The sequence below is a fragment of the Pleurodeles waltl genome, chromosome 4_1 (genome assembly GCF_031143425.1).
Source record: "Pleurodeles waltl isolate 20211129_DDA chromosome 4_1, aPleWal1.hap1.20221129, whole genome shotgun sequence".
Lineage (NCBI taxonomy): Eukaryota > Metazoa > Chordata > Amphibia > Caudata > Salamandridae > Pleurodeles > Pleurodeles waltl.
Window position 1 is genome coordinate 235537309 of NC_090442.1, and position 19700 is coordinate 235557008.

Sequence of the window (19700 nt, forward strand, 5' to 3'; positions counted from 1 at the left end):
ACCTCGTGGTGAAGTAATAATAACAATAAATGTCTTCTTTAAACTAAGAAGGGCTTTCCAGAGAGGTTTTGTAAGCTCGGTCATAAGATAAGAGAAGAAAAGCAGAACAACCCGTCACCTAGATATCACAATTCTTTGAGGGTTCCGTCTAGGAACAGACAATAACTCACCTCTAATCTCAATCTGGGGTTACCTTACAAATACAGTAGCACAAAATAGCACTGATGCCCCTCTTGGAACTTTCAGCAGCCTTTGACACAGTTGATGACACACTGATCCACAGACGCAAGGTAGCCGGAATAGAGGGCACAGCTCTCACTTGGATTGCAATGTGCCTACACAATAGAACACATATTTTCCATACTCCACCATTCTCTTCAAAAACAAAGCAATAAAGCAGAGGTCCCTCAAGGCTTAGTCATCTCAGTCATACTTTTCAACATCTATATAAAATCATTACCAGAACTGATCATCTGCTTTCATTTCATGTGCTTTAACGATACAGATGACATGCAGATACTTCTGAAATTGGAAATCCCAAGGACACTAGAAAATCTAGAATCTTCAGTTTCCACGAGGCCGCTAACCAATGGATGAAATGGAGCAACCCCAACTTGAATGCATCCAAAAATGAAATACTCACCTGTGGTGCCTGGGCAACTTATGACCCTCTCTGCATCTGGCCTGGCGATCTACTACCACCCCAAAAAAAAATATCTAAGGAGTTAAGAAACTTCAGAATTCCCATGAACACAAAGCTGTCAATGAATGTTCAAGTGGAAAAGGTTGCCAAATCGAGCTTTCCTACAAGGACAACACGGTCACGTGACGCATCTTCCTGCAGCTAGGATTACCCCACAAGTTCCAAGTGGCAATCTCTTTTGTTTTCTCAAAACCGGATTCACTAATGGTCCATATGACTGCTCACTTTTAGCAACTATGAGAAGATTACAGAGAATTCAGAATTCCGGTGATAGAATACACCTACATGCAAATCCACAACCACTCAGTCAGTCAGTCAGTCAAAATAACTTTATTCGGCAGTTGCCATAAAAGTACAAACCGAGACACATTTACCGATCTATAAATAGTAAAAAATAAAACTTAATACCATTGCTGAAAACACCACATGAGCATCCAATCTAAAACCCCTTAACATACATAGATAAATATACAAGACATAATTAAAAATCACAAAGTCAGAAAAGTACAAATATTGGCTTTAAAATGATATACTATACGTGCATAAAATTTTTAAAAAGGAGTAGGCCTTTTCCTAATACTTAAGGAAGCTGTGACAAAGTCTAATACATGATGACAAATTTGAATATCAGACAATCTCTGAAAATATAGTAGGGCTTCCTTAAAATGAATGGGTCTAAGAAGACGTAGCGTAGGTAAAATAAAAGCCCCTCTAGGAGTAGCGTATAAAGGGCAAAAAAGAAAAAAGTGCAAAGTGCTCTGAGTTGATTTGGAGTCACAGGGACAAAGTGGTAAATCCTTTTTCCAGAAACATGGTTCGGGGAAAGCTACCTTAAAATGAATTAGATTAAGTCTAAAAAGTGTTAAAAAGGAAATTGTTCTAAAACTCGAAAACCAAGTCAAATAGGGTTCAAGGCATGGAACGGTCACGATCCGAGAGTAGGAATCAAAGGATTTCAATTTCAGGGAATTATAAAATCTCAACTCTGATATATGCTTGAAGTAAGTAGACTTCAAGACAGACCTAGAGTTTATAGTTAACAAATGAGGGTCATCAAACATGTATCTAAGGCCTAGGTTCTCAAAGGAGTTTTGCAAAAACATAAGCCAAGGAATCCTATTTGAATTTTCCAAATGTAGACAGTCAGAGATACAGTCTTGAACCAAACTTGCCGTAGGGTTTGACCAGCATCTGATCCAGAGTAATAGGGGGGCCATGAAGACCCTATCCTCCAAAAAGCACTGACCAAGTTCTTCATGGCAGATGATATTTGCGGTGCATTTTGGAACCAACAATAATCTGCGCAGGAATTTATTTTCAACACTCTGAAGAGACGGTATTTTATTATAGCCCCAGACGCCTGCCCCGTAAAGGACTGATGCAGTGCATTTGGAATTGTAAAGAATTTTCAACTGTGCAGGGGGGGCCTGTGACCTAATTTATTTGAAAAGCGAAAAATTGCTTCGTTGTTCCTTATCAACTGTTGAAGCTTAAAATTAATGTGTGTCTTCCAGGACAAAGAGGAACTCATGTACATGCCTAGATAACAAAATTCTTTGACCTTAGTAAGGGTGTGCCCTCCCATAGTAAATTGTTTAGACTTTGTATTACGTGGGCCACAAGTCATAACAAACGTCTTGGGGTAATTTACTTTCAGATCAAGGTTCAACATAAAATTATAAAATACATCCAGTAGTCCCTGTAAACCGTTTGCTGTACGAGCAATTAAAACTGCATCGTCTGCATATAATAAAACTGGAAGTTGTCTCTGGCCCATCCTCGGTATATCCTTTGCATGTTTTAACAGTGAATCGTAGAGCCCATTAATGTAAATCAGAAAAAGAAAAGGGGCTAAGGTACATCCCTGCCTTACACCCCTAGTTGACGGGATGGGGGAGGTTCTCTGCCCGTGTGAGCCGGCCTGGACAGAAATCGTTAGGTCTGTGTGTAGGTGTTTAATAAGTTCCAATAGTGGTGGATCGCAGCCTAAGGCTTCCAAAATTTGCCATAACTTTGACCTATTAACCATATCGAAGGCACTGGTTAGATCGATGAAAGCCATGTGAATCGACTCTTTTTTGACTGTCACGTATTTGCTGAGTATCAGCTGCAAGTTTAAGACTTGCTCAACTGTGCCTACACCAGGTCTGAAACCGAATTGAATAGGAGATAAAATCTGGGCCTCGGACACCCAATCTTCCAAACGGGACAGGATCACGCTACCTAAAATCTTTGCCGTTGAATCGATAAGAGAAATTGGTCTGTAACAAGAAGGATCTTGTCTATTTCCTTTTTTGAAGATAGGAACAATAATAGCCGATTTCCATGAGAGGGGCACGTTACTATTTACCACACTATTCAACACATTGGTAACTAACGGACCCCAAAGATCAATTTCAGATTTAAAAAGATCAGCGGGAACCCCATCGGGGCCAGGAGCTTTCCCCTGCCTTGATCTGTCAATGGCATTTTTGACCTCATAGAGATCAAAAATGATGTTTGGGGCCTTAGTTTTGGAGTCTGAAATAAAAGGTGCAGAGGAATTTACATACATATTCTCATAAGTTTCTGAGCAGAAGACTTTCCTGAAATGAGTTAGCCAGACGTCCTCAGCTATAAGACATTCATTTGCCAAGGAATGGCTATCAGAAAAGTGAGAGTGATTTATCACTCTCCAGAATTTAGAAGTATCCTTCTGTTCAGATGCAGCCAAAAGTTCGCCCCAGGCCCTAGACCTAATTTCTGATTTCCGTTTGTCAATGGCAGCCTTATAATCGGCTCTTGCTATTTTGACTAATTGACGGGAGAAAGGAACTGCTTTAAGTGCAACTTTAAGTTTTTTATGGGCGGATGAACACGCAGAATCGAACCATCTGTGGGCCACCGGCCCCTTCGTGGGCCTGTCCGCCGCCAGGGCGCGTGAGATATCAATGCTTAAGGATTCAAATTCACGCACTATGCGGTCAGAATCTAACTGCTGGGACAGACACATATGAATCGAGTCAGACCTACTTCTTACAATTTCCTGGTTAAAAATGTTTGGATCTATTTTGTCCCATTTTAGACGTATGCCACAATTTGGATTATAAGCAGTAGCAATGCTCAAGCTTTTATTCTTGGGTGCCTGGAAATTTTTTAGGTCCAATACGATGCTAAGGGGGTTATGATCGCTTGCACAATGGGGCGTAATCTTAAATTCTTGAATTACATATAAATCAGAGGAGCTGATAAGTATGAAGTCGATAATGCTCCCCCTCAGATTCCCTGTAAAGGTTGGTGTATTACAGGCGTCAGGGGGCAATTTCTCGGTGACATGAACCAGATCAAATTTAGAAGTAAAAAGGTTTAAGGCATCCCCTTCAGATGTATGGTTAAAATGAATTACTGACTCTCTGCCCTCGGCAGGAAAGGCACACAGATCCATGTGTTCTTTGCTGCACAGAGGAGTATTGAAATCGCCCACCCAGATAATAATTAGATCACTATTCTGCAAAACATGTGAGGAATCTATAAGGTCCGATACCTCTTCCAGATGACCCATAAGGAGGCCCCGAGGGATATTATTATAAAAATTTAAAATTAGGATATCCTTTAGGCCACTAATAGAGACCAAGACAACCATAAAATAAAGAGAAGACCAAATTAAAGACACATTTAAAAGCAGAAGATGTACGGAAACAAGAACTAAAAGGCCACCACTAGCTCTCCCTATTTGGGAGGTTAGTGCTGGCTGACACAGAGAGGTGAAACCGTTCAGAAGGAACGTATCTTTGGACCAGGTCTCCTGTAGACAGATTATATCGTAGGAGGAAATAAAACTCTTCCAGTCCGAATTGTCAGATTTGGATCGCAGCCCTGCTATATTCCAGCTAAGCAGAGTTAATGATCTAGACACAGGGCATGACATTAGAACTTTAGTATTTATATGAACTTTCAGATCCAATTCAGGGTTTCATGTGTCCCAGGTACATTCCACGTCGACGTTCCCAGCCTTCGGTCTCTCCCTGTTAGAAAAACAGGGGTGGAACACTGATAGTCAATCGTTCTCGTCAAGACGACTAAGAGTCGAGAACCGGTTGCTAGAGGGTACAGTAACCTGTAATTGAAGCCTTTCTGGGTCTGGTCTGTAAGTACTTGAATTAGTGACAGTGTGGCTTGGTAGGAGCACAGGGTCGTAAAAATGACACAAGGGATGTATTTGAATCCTGTTATTTGACATATTACAATGGCCCAAACTGGTCAAAAAAAGGTATACTGAACGAGGATTAGCAAAATTTAAAACGACATAGTCTCCCTCCTCCAATACCTTGGAATATCCTACCCTCCTCACTCTTCGGGCCATGAGAATCTTATCATTATAAAAACAATTAGATTTGAAATTAGAGTTCAGCCAGTGACCAGCTTTTCTGATTAGGGAGTGGGTATCTTCTTGTTTGGAGCACTCCAGGGGAGGAACATTTGAGAGAACCAAAACGTACGGATTACAGGCAGGTGGTAAATGTAAAAAGTCTGAATGGTTAGTAAGTTTATTTGGACCTTTGTCGTGTGTCCTAGAGGAAGAAACTTCCCATGTCGACCCTAATACAGGGTTGTCATCATGAGTTCCTTGGCCAGAGACGGCTTGTGGATCAAGCGAAGAATTACTTACACTTTGGGGTACCAAAGTAGAGGGAGGAGTGGGTTGGTGGGCTGGTTCGGGACTATAATGTATTCCCGTACATAGAGGACCTGATTTTAAGAAACTAGATAAGAACCTGGTCAAATCATTACAAAAACAATCAAGCTTCCTAGCGATCAGAGTGGTAATTTTTGCCTCTAGAGTTGCGCAAAAGGATTTGAGTGTCTGGTCAATAAAATTAGAACAATCTTCAGGAGCATCCTTATTCTGAGGGCATTCAGGGAAGGAGACCAGGGAAATTGGGGGTTGGTCACTCTGGGCCGGGAAGGTAGGTAGTTTCTTTTTGGAGCCCAGGGCCTTTTTTGTGTTTTGGGGTTTTTTCCCGGCTCTCATTTCCCCTGCCCTGAGAACCCTACATTGGTTACAGCTTTGTATCACCCAAAAAGCAATGCAGGCCTCAAAAAATCATAAAGATGTTACTAGACCTGCAGGTAGAGTAACTTAAATAATCGACCTGACCTAACTGTAATGTACTTGACCCGTAAACGTGTCTCAAATTATGTGATCCTAGACAAACAGTTTACAGAGTCACCGTTTTCTTCATTGTCACATATGATTGCACCTTCAAATATGTGAGCTCAGCATTTCTGCAGTACAAAAAAACCCTTGTTTGTTTGATTAAGTAGACTAAAGTTTGCTGCATGCATCACAAACATCTAGCCCACATATAGGGGACACATGACCCATGACTTCTTTTAGTTTACTAACAGCATTGCCATCAGAGAAGGAGTGTTTTTCAGCTTGTTTAAAAACTCAGTTTTAATAACGAAACCATGATGTGGTAGCATATTGTCATCTACACAGTAAATTTCCAAAAAATGTCCAAAACCCATTACACTAACTTGCATCTTTACTGATAAAACTATATAGTGTATTAACAATCTGTGAAAATTGGTTTTCAGAATACATATCCTTTGCACATTAACACCAAAAGTATTCCGATTTGTTTTCATTCTATTAAAATATTTTTTGCATCACACAGAAATACAAACGTTTCCTTAGTCATGTAAATGCTGTGTGTTAGGAAAAACCTGACACCCTGCATGCTTTTATTTTACACTCTAAACAGCAGGTCACACACTTCACTTTACAAAGTCCTGGAACTCTGCAGTCAGAAGGAAAATTAATTTTATGTCAAGATCGGAAGCTCATATTATGCTTCTCTAACTTGCTTTATTTCAATAGCAGCAGTCAAGAAACTACAATTCCCATAAGGCTTGAAACACAGAAAGCCAATAGGAAAGCAAAATGTAACATATAAGGCACAAATAGGAACACAGGGGGAAATATAATAACTACACTTGACTGCGACCAGCCCTCTTTCTTGCTGCTCGCAGTCAAGATAAGTGACAATTCATTTTTTCTCTGTTTATAATTCTGTCAATGTTTATGATAGTATTTGCATGTTTTATTCACGGCGCTCGCCTTTCGCCTATATTGCACTTTCTTTTTGCCATACCTTTTTATATTGTTTTTTCCTCTCTTTTTCACCATGGAACATCAAAGCTGTTTTGATAATTTATCTGACAATGATGAAATTGGAGCCTTTATTAATGAGGCTGATTCTAAGGCTGTTTCAGCCACTCTGAACAAAATGTCTAAAAATATTGAAACCTCTGCACATAACACGGTTTACAAATCCTTTCTGGCCCATTCTGCGGGGGATAGCAGAAAACGAAAATTTAAGGATTTGTCTTCACAACAACCATCTGATGGCGCTTCATTGACTGGTGAAGTTTCTTCACCCCCTGATTGAGGACGAGTGTCCTCCCAGGCCTCCTTCCCAGGGGGGGAATTCTAAAAATATTTATGGAAAATGAAAGTCTAAAACAAAACATGTTATAACTGCGCCAAAAAAGATTGTGATTTCTCACATTTCGGATACCGAGGATGATGTCGGTGATGCAGATGACCTGGACGATAGTTCCGACATCTGGGGTTCGTAATCTCAAGCTTCCCCTTCCAAGAAGCCTAAGTTAGACATTTCTGATCCCTTTGTGGCCAAAACTATTTTTGATTCGGATGGTAATCCTTTGTTTGATCCTTCTCTCCTACATCACCCCAATTCCACAGAAAGGGCTCCTTCGTCCCATGTTGGGAAATATATTGCTTCCAGGTTAAGTCTTCCCCTGGATAAGCAGACTAGAGCCAAGCTTAAATCCGAATGCCTCAGACCTTCTCTTTTTTCCAATATCACCTCGCCTCCAGCTACTGATCAACCCCTTCTCACCTTCTTTTCAAAATTTGGAAAAGACCCCCGTAAAGGGGTAGACAAGGCCTGGTCGAACTGCCAAGATAAACTCTTGGACTTGGTGGATCCTCTGGCCCGTATCTTTGATTTAGCGGAATCTGCCAGGATGGAAAATGCAGATATTGACCCTATGGAAATTTCTCTATGGATCCAAAGAGCCTTTTGCCTTCTAGGCAATGCAAACGCCGCCATTACCCACGAGAGGAGAAAGGGGCTACTCCTCAAACTAGATCCCAAGTTGGCTAATCTAGCCACCATGGATCCTGAAATTAAGGCGGAAGTACGTCTTTTCGGGGACTCTTATCAAAGACCTGGGAATTTCTTTTTCCACTTTTGCCTCCATTGACAAGGCTCAACAGAACATTAAAAAAGTCTTTAACCAGCAGGTTTTTACCAAGGCCGGTACAGGCAGGGGTCGCTCTACCGGCCGATCCTTTGATCCGCAAGGATACAGAGGCTCCTCCTATTCCGCATACGGATCTCAGTCCTATAAACCCCAGTTCTATCCTCAACAAGGCAGAGGCTACAGGGGTCGTGGACAGCGTGGCTTCAGGACCAGTAACACATAAGGTAAGCCCTATTTTTGGCCTTCCTCCAATAGGGGGTCGTCTTTGTTGTTTCATACCAAAATGACGCACTATAACAACAGATCCATGGGTTCTGGATACTATTCAAAGTTATCAGATAGAGTTTTACTCAAGACCTCACCAAGTTTCCTTTCCTCCTCTGTGTTTTTTGACAGAAATGTCCTTTCCCATCTCAGAAGTGCATTCTCTTCTATCAAAACAAGCCATTCAACTTTCTCTTCCAGACCCCTTGGGATTTCGCAGATCTGTTTTCTTGGTTCAAAAGAAAAACAAGAAGATGAGACTAGTCATCAACCTCAGAAATTTCAATCAGTTCGTCGTGTACCGACATTTCAAAATGGAAACCATTCTCCATTTAAGAACATTCTTCTTCCCTTCGATTTCATGGTTCGTCTGGACCTTCAGGATGCGTACCTTTCTGTTCCTATTCATACAAGTCACAGAAAATACCTCCAATTACAATGGCAAGGTCAAACTTACCAGTTTTCTTCCCTTCTGTTCGGGCTTTCATCAGCACCTTGGTGTTTCACCAAACTAATGAAACCGGTAACGGCTCATCTCAGATCTTTAGGCATCAGACTGTTAATTTATCTGGATGACATTCTCATCTTGCATCAGAGTCGTCTTACTCTTCAATCGCATCTACGAATAACGTGTTCTCTTCTTTCCCAACTAGGTTTCTTACTCAAAAAAAAAAAATCAAACATTATTCTTTCACGAATAATAGATTTCTTGGGATTCTAAATAGATTCCTCTTCCACTACCCTCCATCTTCCCCAACAAAAAGTAAATTCTATTAAATCAGAGATTTTAGGAACTCTTCGCAAGTCCCAGATTTCTCTCAGAACTCTGGCCAGGATGGTGGGCCTCTTGTCTTCCTCAATTCAGGCTATCTTACCCGGTCCTCTTCATTACCGGGCGCTTCAGAGGTTAAAGATTCATCATCTCAGAAAAGGTCTTTCCTATTCAGAGATGATCAGCTTAGATAAAGAGTCCCGCCTAGAGCTTCAATGGTGGATAGACCATTTAGATGCTTGGAACGCCAGGGCTATCTTTGCATCAGCCCCAGATCTTGTGTTAGAGTCCGATGCAAGCCTAACGGGTTGGGGCGCCCGTTGTGGTCCAATCTCGACAGGAGGTACATGGTCGTTAGAGGAATCCAAATTGCACATCAATTATTTAGAGATGCTTGCGGGCTCCTTTGCAATCAAGAGCCTGGCAAAAGACAAAGTACAGTGTACCATCCTCCACCGTATGGACAATGTTTCGGCTGTCTGTTACATAAATCATTTGGGGGGCACCAGGTCAAAGCCACTGGCAGACCTGGCAAAAAGCCTACAGGAATTTTGTCTTCTCAACGACATCTCTCTCTCAGCAGAATATCTCCCAGGGTCTCTCAACCAAACGGCAGATTGGCACTCCCGTTTTCGCAGGGATTACTGCGATTGGAGGCTTCACCCCTCAGTTTTCCAATCTATTCTCAACAAATGGGGCCCTTTTCGGCATAGACCTCTTCACCTCTCGCCTCAATACACAACTACCTCAGTTTTTCAGTAGGCATCCGGATCCTTCAGCATTAGTCTCAGACGATTTTCTTCAGGACTGGTCCTAGACAGTCAATTATGCCTTCCCTCCGTTTATAATGATCACCAGAGTTCTCGCCCAAGCCAGATGTCAGAAGGCGACTTTAGTGCTAGTTGCACCCTTCTGGAAATCGCAAGTTTGGTTCCCCCCTCTCTTGGAATTAGCAATCAACTTTCCCGTTCTTCTTCCCCTCTTCCCTTCCCTTCTAGATCCCCTAGGGAATCCACACTCCCTTGTACTCAACAATATGCTCACTCTTTCCGCCTGGAAGGTGTCGGGCCTTCCCGACCTTCCATCCCAATTTCGGAGGAAGCTACAGATTTCATCAGTAAAGCCTGGGCTCCCCGCACCAGGAAAGCCTACAGTTCCGCCTGGTCTCTTTGGTCAAGCTGGTGTATGGGAAGGGACCTCGATCCAGTGTCAACAGATATAAACTACGTAAATAATTTCTTTGCTGCGCAAGCTAGTGCAGGTAAGTCATACAGAACGATCAATTTATATAGATCAGCCATTTCTATGCATCATTCTTACATCAATGGAAAACCAGTGGGAGAACATCCACTGCTTTGCAGACTATTAAAGGGAGTAAAAATGTCCTTTCCTCCGTTACCCAAATATTCAAAGTTATGGGACGTCAATGTTGTATTGAATTTGTTCTTATCTTGGCACGATAATTCGGATCTTTCTTTGAAAATTCTTTCAGCCAAGCTTGCTATGTTAATTTATCTGGTTTCCATTAAACGCTTATCTGACGTTAGAGCCTTAGATATTACTTCTCGACAGTTTGCCCCTATGGAGGTATTGTTCTCCATTAACAAACGTACTAAAACTAATTTACGTACAGTTTTTTACCTGTATTTTCCAAACCAACCTAAATTGTGTGTAGGACAATGTCTCAAGTGTTATGAGGACCGTACAGCTAATCTCAGAACGTCTTATCTTTCCCAACTTCTAATTTCTTTCCGTAAACCCCATAAACCTGTGTCTTCGGCTACTCTTGCCAGATGGGTTCGTTGGATTATGTTATGTTGTTAGCGGGTATCGATACTTCAGTTTTCAGAGCTCACTCCGCTAGGGAAGCTATGGCTTCCAAAGCTTTCTGGGTTGGTTCCAGCTTAGAAGACATTCTGAAATCCGCCGACTGGTCCAACGATAATGTTTTCAGAACTTTTTATTGTAAACCAATTCATACTGCAACTTTAGTGGTTATTAACATGCTTTAAAAAAGCATAATATGAGCCTCCAGTCTTGACATAAAATGTAGATTTTCCTAGTATATTATGACGGAAAGTCTTAATTTTATTAAATACATGGAGGCAAGTATTATCCCACCGCAAAAAGGAGACTTTCCTGACTTTGTTTTTCGTTCTCTTTTTTTTCCCTCCCTCGCAGCAACAATCACTCAACCTCAATCTCATCGAAGGATGGATTTGTTGTTTCCAAGCTCGTCTTCAAGAGAGCCAGCTCATTGCCAACGGAGTCTCCCTACTACCTTGCAGATTTCTTCTTCATTCCACTCTTGGTTGAACTTTATTCGAGAACTTTGTTCACTAATTTTAGCAGTTTCAATTGTCTTAGCTATTTTTCCTTTGTTTTCTTGCACTGACTAGCCTTCTCGCATCAAGAAAGAAGGCTGGTCGCAGTCAAGTGTAGTGATTATATTTCCCCCTGTGTTCCTGTTGGTGCCTTATCTGTTACGTTTTTCCTTCCCATTGGCTTTCTGTGTTTCAAGCCTTATGGGAATTGTAGTTTCTTGACTGCTGCTATTGAAATAAAGCAAGTTAGAGCAGCATAATACTCGCCTCCGTGTCTTTAATAAAATTAAGACTTTACGTCATAATATACTAGGAAAATCTACATTGTAAGACAAACTGAATTTTGACCTCTGTCTGTGAATACAGAGCAAATGTGTCATAAGAACAAGGTCTAAAGGCATCTTTTATCGCCCCTCCACTTTCTGACTAAACAGAACACCTGTTTTTTGTCAACTCGTCTGGCAATACATGGCAAAGGACTACTTTTCACTAGTAAGACTATCACCAAAAACATACAACAAATGAACCTATGCATGGCACTCCACCTCAAAATGCCAGCATAAAAGAAGAAAACTAGGGTTGGAACATCTTCCTGTGTTCAAGCAGACAAACTATGGAATATGTTACCCACAACCATAAGATCCACTGACAAACAGCTCAGCTTCACAAGATTAGTCAAGAGCTAACTCTTCCCTACATGACCACTATACTCACAACAGTATACGTCAACAGTATGTAATAAACATTAGAACCTCTGGTGGATGTGTGCACCTGTAGTATTGATATATGCATGTGTGTGAGTGTATATAAGTGTATGCAATTTGCATACATGTTAACATACTTGAAGCTATATATAGACATTTTAAGTATGTACATATATGGAGGTATATGGGTCTATACTTCGTATAGGGATGACAAATATATATATATATATATATATATATATATATATACACACACATATACACACACACATACATACACACATTACAGGGACGTTATAGTTAGGCTCGCAATGTAAACATACAAAACCATAGAAATTCACCTGTTATAGTTAGAGTTAGCTCAAGTAACTATAACTCGCGCCTCAAGGTAACTATAACTGGCGCACCCACCATGCACAATTTTTTGGTAAAAACTTTTACTGTAAATACTACACTGATATGATCAAAGATGTTATCAAAGATGTCCTAAGTGCCGTGATTTGTGAGATAAGTTGCAGTGCATGGTGAGGGCGTGAGTTATAGTTAGTTACCTTAGGGCACGAGTTATAGTTACTGGAGATAACTATAACAGGTGAATTTCTGTGGTTTTGTATGTTTAAAATGTGAGCCTAACTATAATGCCCCTGTAAACTTTAGTTTTTTTAATTAATTTCTATGTTTTTTTTTTATTCTATTTCCTAACTATAATGACCCTATAACCTTTGTTTATTTTCAGTGAATTTCTATTTTTTTTAACGTAAGGTAATTTTCATTACTATATGTTAATCCAACCACCGCCGTGCATGACCCAACCCCATGTTACGCACGGCCTTTGGCTGTGCGCGGCAGGTGTTGACTACAGGACCAGGCCTGTGGCCGGATGCTGCAGCCAACCTCCTTAACTAAGCAACCCCACGCTGCACAAGGCTTTTGGCTTTGTGGAGCGGGAGTTGGCTGCGGCCTTTCTCTCTATGTGTGAAAATAGGTGTGTCAGGTTGGATCTGGGTGTGAGAGTGGCTGTGAGAGTGTCTGTCTGGGTGTGAGAGTGGGTGTGTCACTGTCTTTAGCGGGCCTGTATGTGGTTGTGTCTGTGTGGGTCTGTGAGTGGGTGCATGAGGGTTTCGGTGGGTCTCTGAGTGGGTGTATGAGAGTATGGAAGGGTCCGTGGGTCTAAGGTACGCAGTGGATGTTGGTCATTACCAGAGGTCAACCTACATAATGGCTTCTACGAACCTGGTCATGTTTGGTTTCAAACATGTTGGAATCATGCAACTACACCTGTTCCAGTTTAGTTGCATGATACCATGTATTTTGGGAGTTCCTTAGAGGATCCCTAATGTCTGCCTGTCTAGCCTTCCAGGGTCTGTGTGCAAGCCAGCGCTGTCGCCGGTCCCACAAACTGTTCTGCCCTACTGCTCCTGCGCTTGACTTGGGCATGGAAAGACAGAACAAAGGATTTTCTTTGAAGGAGAGGTGTTACCCCCTCTCCTTTAGAAATAGGTGTCTCTAGTCTAGGGTGGGGGTGCTCCTGAGCACTACCAGCCTCCGCTGAAAGGCACAATTGGTGCCCTTCTGCTAAAACTCGTTCCATCCAGTGCAGGAGCCGCCGGGCTTCTGTTCTAGCACGAACAGGCAAAGGACAGCAGAGTGCCCCCCTCCCATCCAACTCCTCCCCTGGTAGAGGTGTCCAGAGCTATGCCAGGTGCTGCTTGATTCCGTGATCTTGGAAACAAGGTAAGCAGAGTCCCTAGGAGCAGCTGCCTGGTCAGTCCAGTCGAGTAGAGTTCCTGTCCACTCCAGATAGGCGGGTCACCACAGAAGTTGTCCAACCCCCTTCCTAGGTTACTTAAGGGCTCCCCTGAGGGTCCAGATACGTCTAGATACGCCTAGACTGATCTTCAATACTACTCTGTTGCTGGACTTCGCCGGGAACCAAGACAAGACTGCAACTAGTAGGAGTGCTCCTACTGCACCTTCGTTCCTGAGCAATGCAAGGAATCTGCAACTTCCATGGCCGTGAATCCTCCTAAGTCACAAGGACTCTGCCTGCACTAAGGACATCCAGAAGCAATCTCCCTTGGAGTGAAGGAGTCACTCCCCTGCATCAGCAGGGACCTCAACCTCTATGACCCGTTTGTGGATCCTGCTGCCCCACGGACTCCTCAAGGCTCTGCAACACATGTCATTCTGTGGCTCTCTAAAAGTCTGCTCTGTCTTCTTTGCAACAGGGAAGACGGTGGTCCCTCGCTAGAGCTGCTGGGAACAGAACTCCTGGGCACTGTGTCTGTTGTCGTTACCAAGGCTTGTTGGCTCTTCAGCGTGAAGACCTCCTAGCACCATGAAGCCCCAGCCTCAAGGATGACATCACTCCAAGACCGACATCCTCCCTACAACCTCTGCAACATGGGCAACCATCTTCTGTGTGCTCCTGAGGCCTACTTGCAACTCCCTGAGCCTGCTGCCAGAGAGTCATCTTGGGGTCTCCATCGATTCCTGCTGGCTCTCCTCACTGCTGAGGGCTGGTCCTGACTTACCTGCAAAGGTTGAGTCCCTTGCTGTTCCCCACTACTGCAACTACTTTGAACTTCTCTTCTTGCATTTGCCAAGGCTTGTTGGTGACCCTGTTGACCACTGACCCAACTACAATCGACGACAGTCGTGGGACAGCTTAAAGACGACTCCTGGGATTCTTTGGCATCGCTTGGGCACCACAACTGCATCTCCACGACAACCATCCAACAGCACAGCACCCACGAGAAGGCTAGGCATGGCTCTCCTGCACGCCTCTGGGTGGTTTCGACTGTCCCCTCTCTCCACAGGTGCTCCTTGTGCAGAATCCACACTCGAATTCCACCGACACGGTCCACAGGTCATTGCAGCAGCTAGACAACCAAGGTCCCTATTGACTTCAACAGGAGGTTCTGAGACGACTTCACCCCTTATGCACCTGGCCCCCCTGGTGTAGATACTCCACAGCACCTTTTATCAGGCTCCTGGAAGAGCACTATATCTATCAAGCCCAGGGAACCTTGGCTGGAAAAAAGAATTAATTAGATTGAGATGTGGACTCATACCCTTAAAAGTTTACAAATACGGGCGTCTTAAGGGTACAACAGATTCGCACTGTAGATTGTGTGAGTACAAACTCGAATCGCTATCACACATAGTCTGCGTCTGTAAGGAATTGAGGGGATTGAGAGTCTTCTGGTTGGCTCCTGTGTTTTGAAGGCTAGGGATTAGAGCGTGTCAGAGCACAGATGTTGCATACTTAAGTGGGGTTTATCCCCAGTTATCTGTAACATTTTTAAAAAAATGTTAAGGCAGCAGTCAAAGCTCTGAATAGGCTTGCAACACCTAGTCAAAGTAGTTAACTTTCATGCACGAGGCACTTTGTTGTTATTTGCACTATAGTGGTTGACTGCGCTTGGGAGGTTACTTGGGTTTGCACACTAGGGACAATAAATATCTAGAGCTCAAATGTTGCTGTTTAAAACCTTATGTTTATAGCTTTTTTTTTTTACATTCATGCTCACTACACTTTGCAGAAATTTGCACCTTATCAATAGGGTTTCCGGCCGACTGTGATTGGGAGGTTATCGGTTGACACCCATGTTTGCACACTAGGGACAAGGAATCTTCAGAGTTTAACTGTTTTATGCAAAAAAAGGGCCAATTTGGTAACTATTGGAGGATGAAGACGAAAACCTCAAAAAGGACCAGTTTTAAGTACTTAAACCCTGAAGTATAAAGCTCTTTTTAGTTATTTGCAATTTACCTATGTTATAGATGTCCAATATTAATATAGGATGAGTTATGTCATTATGAAAAGAATAAATTGTTATGGGGTATTGAACAGCACGAATAAGTTATTATATTATGTTTTTAAATGTTTTAAGTGGGAGAAGATAAAAAAAATTGTAATACAATTTTGTGTAAATGAATAAGGTTGCTATTGCTGATCTTTAAGGCTGCATACGTATTGTATAACATTTTCTAGATTGTTATGGTTTTAAGTAACTAAACAGTAAACTTTTGCCTACCTACCTAGCACAGCAGTAAACACCCCACTGCATTCACCAAGCCAAAACGGTGTTTCCAACTTAAAAGATTATCATTTCGCCTGGCATTGGCTGCTGCCATGTTCCAACATCTGATGTATAAGTTACTTCAGGGCAGGAAAAAGGTAATCTTTTTCCAAGATTACATTTTGATAATGGGAAAGCATAGACGGAAACAGGACGAAGAACTGAGTGAGGTATTAAAGACTCAGGAACAATATGGTTTAACTTCCGAGTTGATTAAAGGGAGAACACCCCAGATAACACGGGGTGGTTAACCAATACCAGAAGGGTTAACTGGAAGCCAAGGAAGGTGCGTAGTCGTATAGAATTGAGCCAGGTGAAGTGTAAACAGAGATACAACTCTTTGCATCGAGTAAAGAAAGTGAACGTCAGAGTAGGGAATATTGTAAAAGTGAAGAAGGGAACACTCGTAAGGAAAGGAGAGAGTAAATACTCTGAACCTTTGTTGGCTGTCAGAGTTCTTTGTAACTCTGCTCTACATAGTAGTGATGGCAGGCCCCAGAAGGAAGGAAGTATGCCTGGGTTGAGGATATGCTCACAAATAGGGGTATTCCTTATCCAGGGCACGTACCTCCACAGGAAGGTCAATCAAGGGCGAATGTAAGGAGCAACGGGAACACTAAAGAGAGCGAACATTTTTAGCATTCGCATATTCGCTAAGTTACTTATGTTTCTCTTGTATATAATATTGATTAAGGGCATGCCATACATTTTGTGAAAATTTTAGAGGGGGCGGGGGGTTTGTTATGGTCATGTCAGCAGAGAGAGTGAGGTAAGGCTCTATAATGTAATTATGCCGGGTCTTATTTCTCAATCAACAGTTCCAAAGGAAAATTGTTTCGCCAGCCACCGCGCGTTCCTATTCATCCGAAGTTTGCACACAAAACTGAAAGAATCCGTGGCCACTGCTGTAAGGGAGACCCTCGAATGTTTTTCAAATGCATCACAATTGAGTCGTACAAAATTCGTCTCCCTCAAAAACCGTGGAATCAGAAGGGGAAGTCGGGGATGTATACAAATAACTATTACATGAAAAGTTAAAAAACACAAAACCCCTACCGGCTTTCTCTATAGACAAGGTGATTAATGACTTACATGTCTAATAAATGATCGACGCCACCGCCATTCATTTCAAGGTTGCTTCTAACCACCGCAAGCAGGCAGCACCTGATGCTGAAGGGACCGTCTCCGATTTTTTTTTTTTATTAAAGTTTTTACTCTTGTATTTCTTCCCCCACGGCTAAAAATATTATCTATTTTGTTTACTTTTAAGTAAGCGTGCAGAACATCGGTACCAAAGCAGTTTGATTAAACGCGTAACTCCTCCTTCGTGAAGTGGCAAGTAGGCGCTATAACACGCACAGACTGCGTTTCCGAAATGCGGAAGCATCCGCTCTGAATCCGAGCAGCGTGAGTTGTAGTTTCCAAGTCTCAGAAATAAGACAAGATCTCCGGGAAGAGACAAACTTATTTTGACTCGTTGACGCAGGAGAATAAAATGGTCAAAACAAAACACCAGCGCATTTGAAAGAAAAAACGGACCAGAATAACAAAACCAATTCCGGTCTCGAATGTTTTCCAGTTCATACACATTAACAGCGATATTGGTATTAAAGCCCATCGCACAAAAAAATCCGAGATACGTAAAACGCGAAAACAAAACTAGGGGGAACCTAAATGACTGCTGCAGTCATGCACCTTGTCCAAATTTACAGTTGAAAAAGAAACAAATTGTTGTAGTTGTCAGCAGTTTTTAGGTTACATCAAAATGTTTGAGCTATGCCAGGGATCGTTTAAAAAACGAACAATATTAGGTTTTGTTTTAGACGTTAAAGCAGATTCAGAATATGCTGTTTTATGGGCATCTCTAATAGTAAAGATAACACTCTAGCATGGCCGCTTCTTTCGTCCATCATCGAGGCAAACGCAGCTTCATGCATTTCTTGAGTCCTTCGTGACTGCTATTTTAAATACTTGTCTCTCTTTGGAATAAGTGGCTTCTCCTTCTATCGATACTGAATTTTTTTACTTGTTTGCATTTTGAGAACATGACACCTTCAGTAAATGTGTGTGAAATATCGTGCTTAATGTAAGGCAGACGAAAAATGTGTTCGCATGACTGGATACCGACTTCGAATGCACAAGTTAGCCTCTCTTCTTGTAGGGTTTTCCCCCGGTCCTGAGCCCTTTTAAGGTCGTAGCCAAGGGCGAATCGTCCTTACGAGTGCCACCCCTCCCCCCATCGCGTGACAGCCGTTGCATACATAATACATGTATTTTTGGAAGTTTATGTGAATGTAATTATGTCCCAGCCATAACTTCTATTGTGCCTGTCTGATGACCTACTGTGGGCTGGTCCAAGTATAATGACTGGCAGACAGCTTGCCCATCGCAGTGAAATGAAAGGCGCATGTCAGTCTGACCGTTTTGTTCACCACAGCCCAACTGACATGCGTACTTCAGCTCTTTGCAATCTGCAGTGTGCTATGAGCCGGGAGTAAACAGACACAGCCTCCTAGTCTCTATATGAGTGCTGTGTCTGCCTGTCCCATCCAATCTGAGTGCTGCTGTCATGCTGTTCACTAATACAAACAATTAGAAAGCAGCATCAGGATTGGTTTAGTTGGTGGGCGACATTTTAAATACCTCTTAGGATTGCAGCGTGCTTCAAAGCAAGGCAGGCAGCATGAAGTAGCTACACCGTACACAGAGAAACGCTTTAAACAGAATAAGGTTTATTGTAACCGAAACCGGCATGAACCTTCTCTTCGCCAGCCATAGATGAACTGACTCAGAAAGAATCTTTGCCAATTAAGATTCTGGTTCTGATAGCACGACATTGCAGACATTACACTTCCCATACTCAAAGACATATACAACCCCTTAGAATATAATACATCTCCCCCTTTCACATCTACACAAACTAAACTAACACAAAATCACATAAGGAAAAACATTCTTCAATATAAATGTGATGAACCATTAACTTTAAGTCTACACACCCTGTATATAATCTACCAAGTAACAAGGAGTTTTACGATTTCTCTGACTGCAAAACTCTCTTGTCACTTCTGGCTGAGAAATGTTGTGCCTGCTTTCTCTAGCAACAGCCTCTCCCCCCCGTCATCTCAATAAATTTGCAATCCTTATGTTTACCATCCCTTACCAACTCATCATCATTCATCATCATAAAACTATTGAAACTTGTATAATTATATCTCTCATTCATGGCACTCTCACTCCCTCTTTGATACAAAGCTACTTTCCCCTTGTTCCATTTATTTCCATTTTCCAACTCCACATACCCCTCCTTCACTTTCTTTGCCTTGAACGGACCCCAAAGTTTGGGTAGTCCTCCAGACACTCTCCAATGTTTTTTTTTCACCAGATCACCTTCTTTAACATCCCTCATACTTTCCTCTCTCTCCTCATCCTCGCATTTCTTACACATATCATGTTTCATCCAAACAGGAGTTAACTTTGAACCAGGTTTCCTACCCCTCATCTTCTCAAAAGGAGATACACCAGTCGCTCTGTTAATCTTAGTACGATGAGCCCACACCATCACGTTCACCA

General features: G+C 42.2%; 1 protein-coding gene across 8 annotated transcripts in view; it reads right to left on the bottom strand.

Moving 5' to 3' along the window:
- The window catches only part of AMN1 (antagonist of mitotic exit network 1 homolog), a 458308-nt gene extending 440568 nt beyond the window's left edge, over window positions 1–17740 (bottom strand). For 2 of the 8 annotated variants that reach the window (XR_011202246.1, XM_069228203.1), the window contains exon 1: window positions 17220–17739. Coding sequence is in view for 1 of the 8 variants with exons in the window: in XM_069228204.1 (XP_069084305.1) it covers window positions 17220–17254 (35 nt within the window). In the remaining 7 variants the exon portion in view is untranslated. Of the gene's footprint in view, window positions 1–17219 lie in introns of all 8 variants that reach the window. The other 6 variants (XR_011202247.1, XM_069228204.1, XM_069228202.1 and 3 more) reach the window with 3 other exon arrangements.
- Window positions 17741–19700: the final 1960 nt, after the last annotated feature.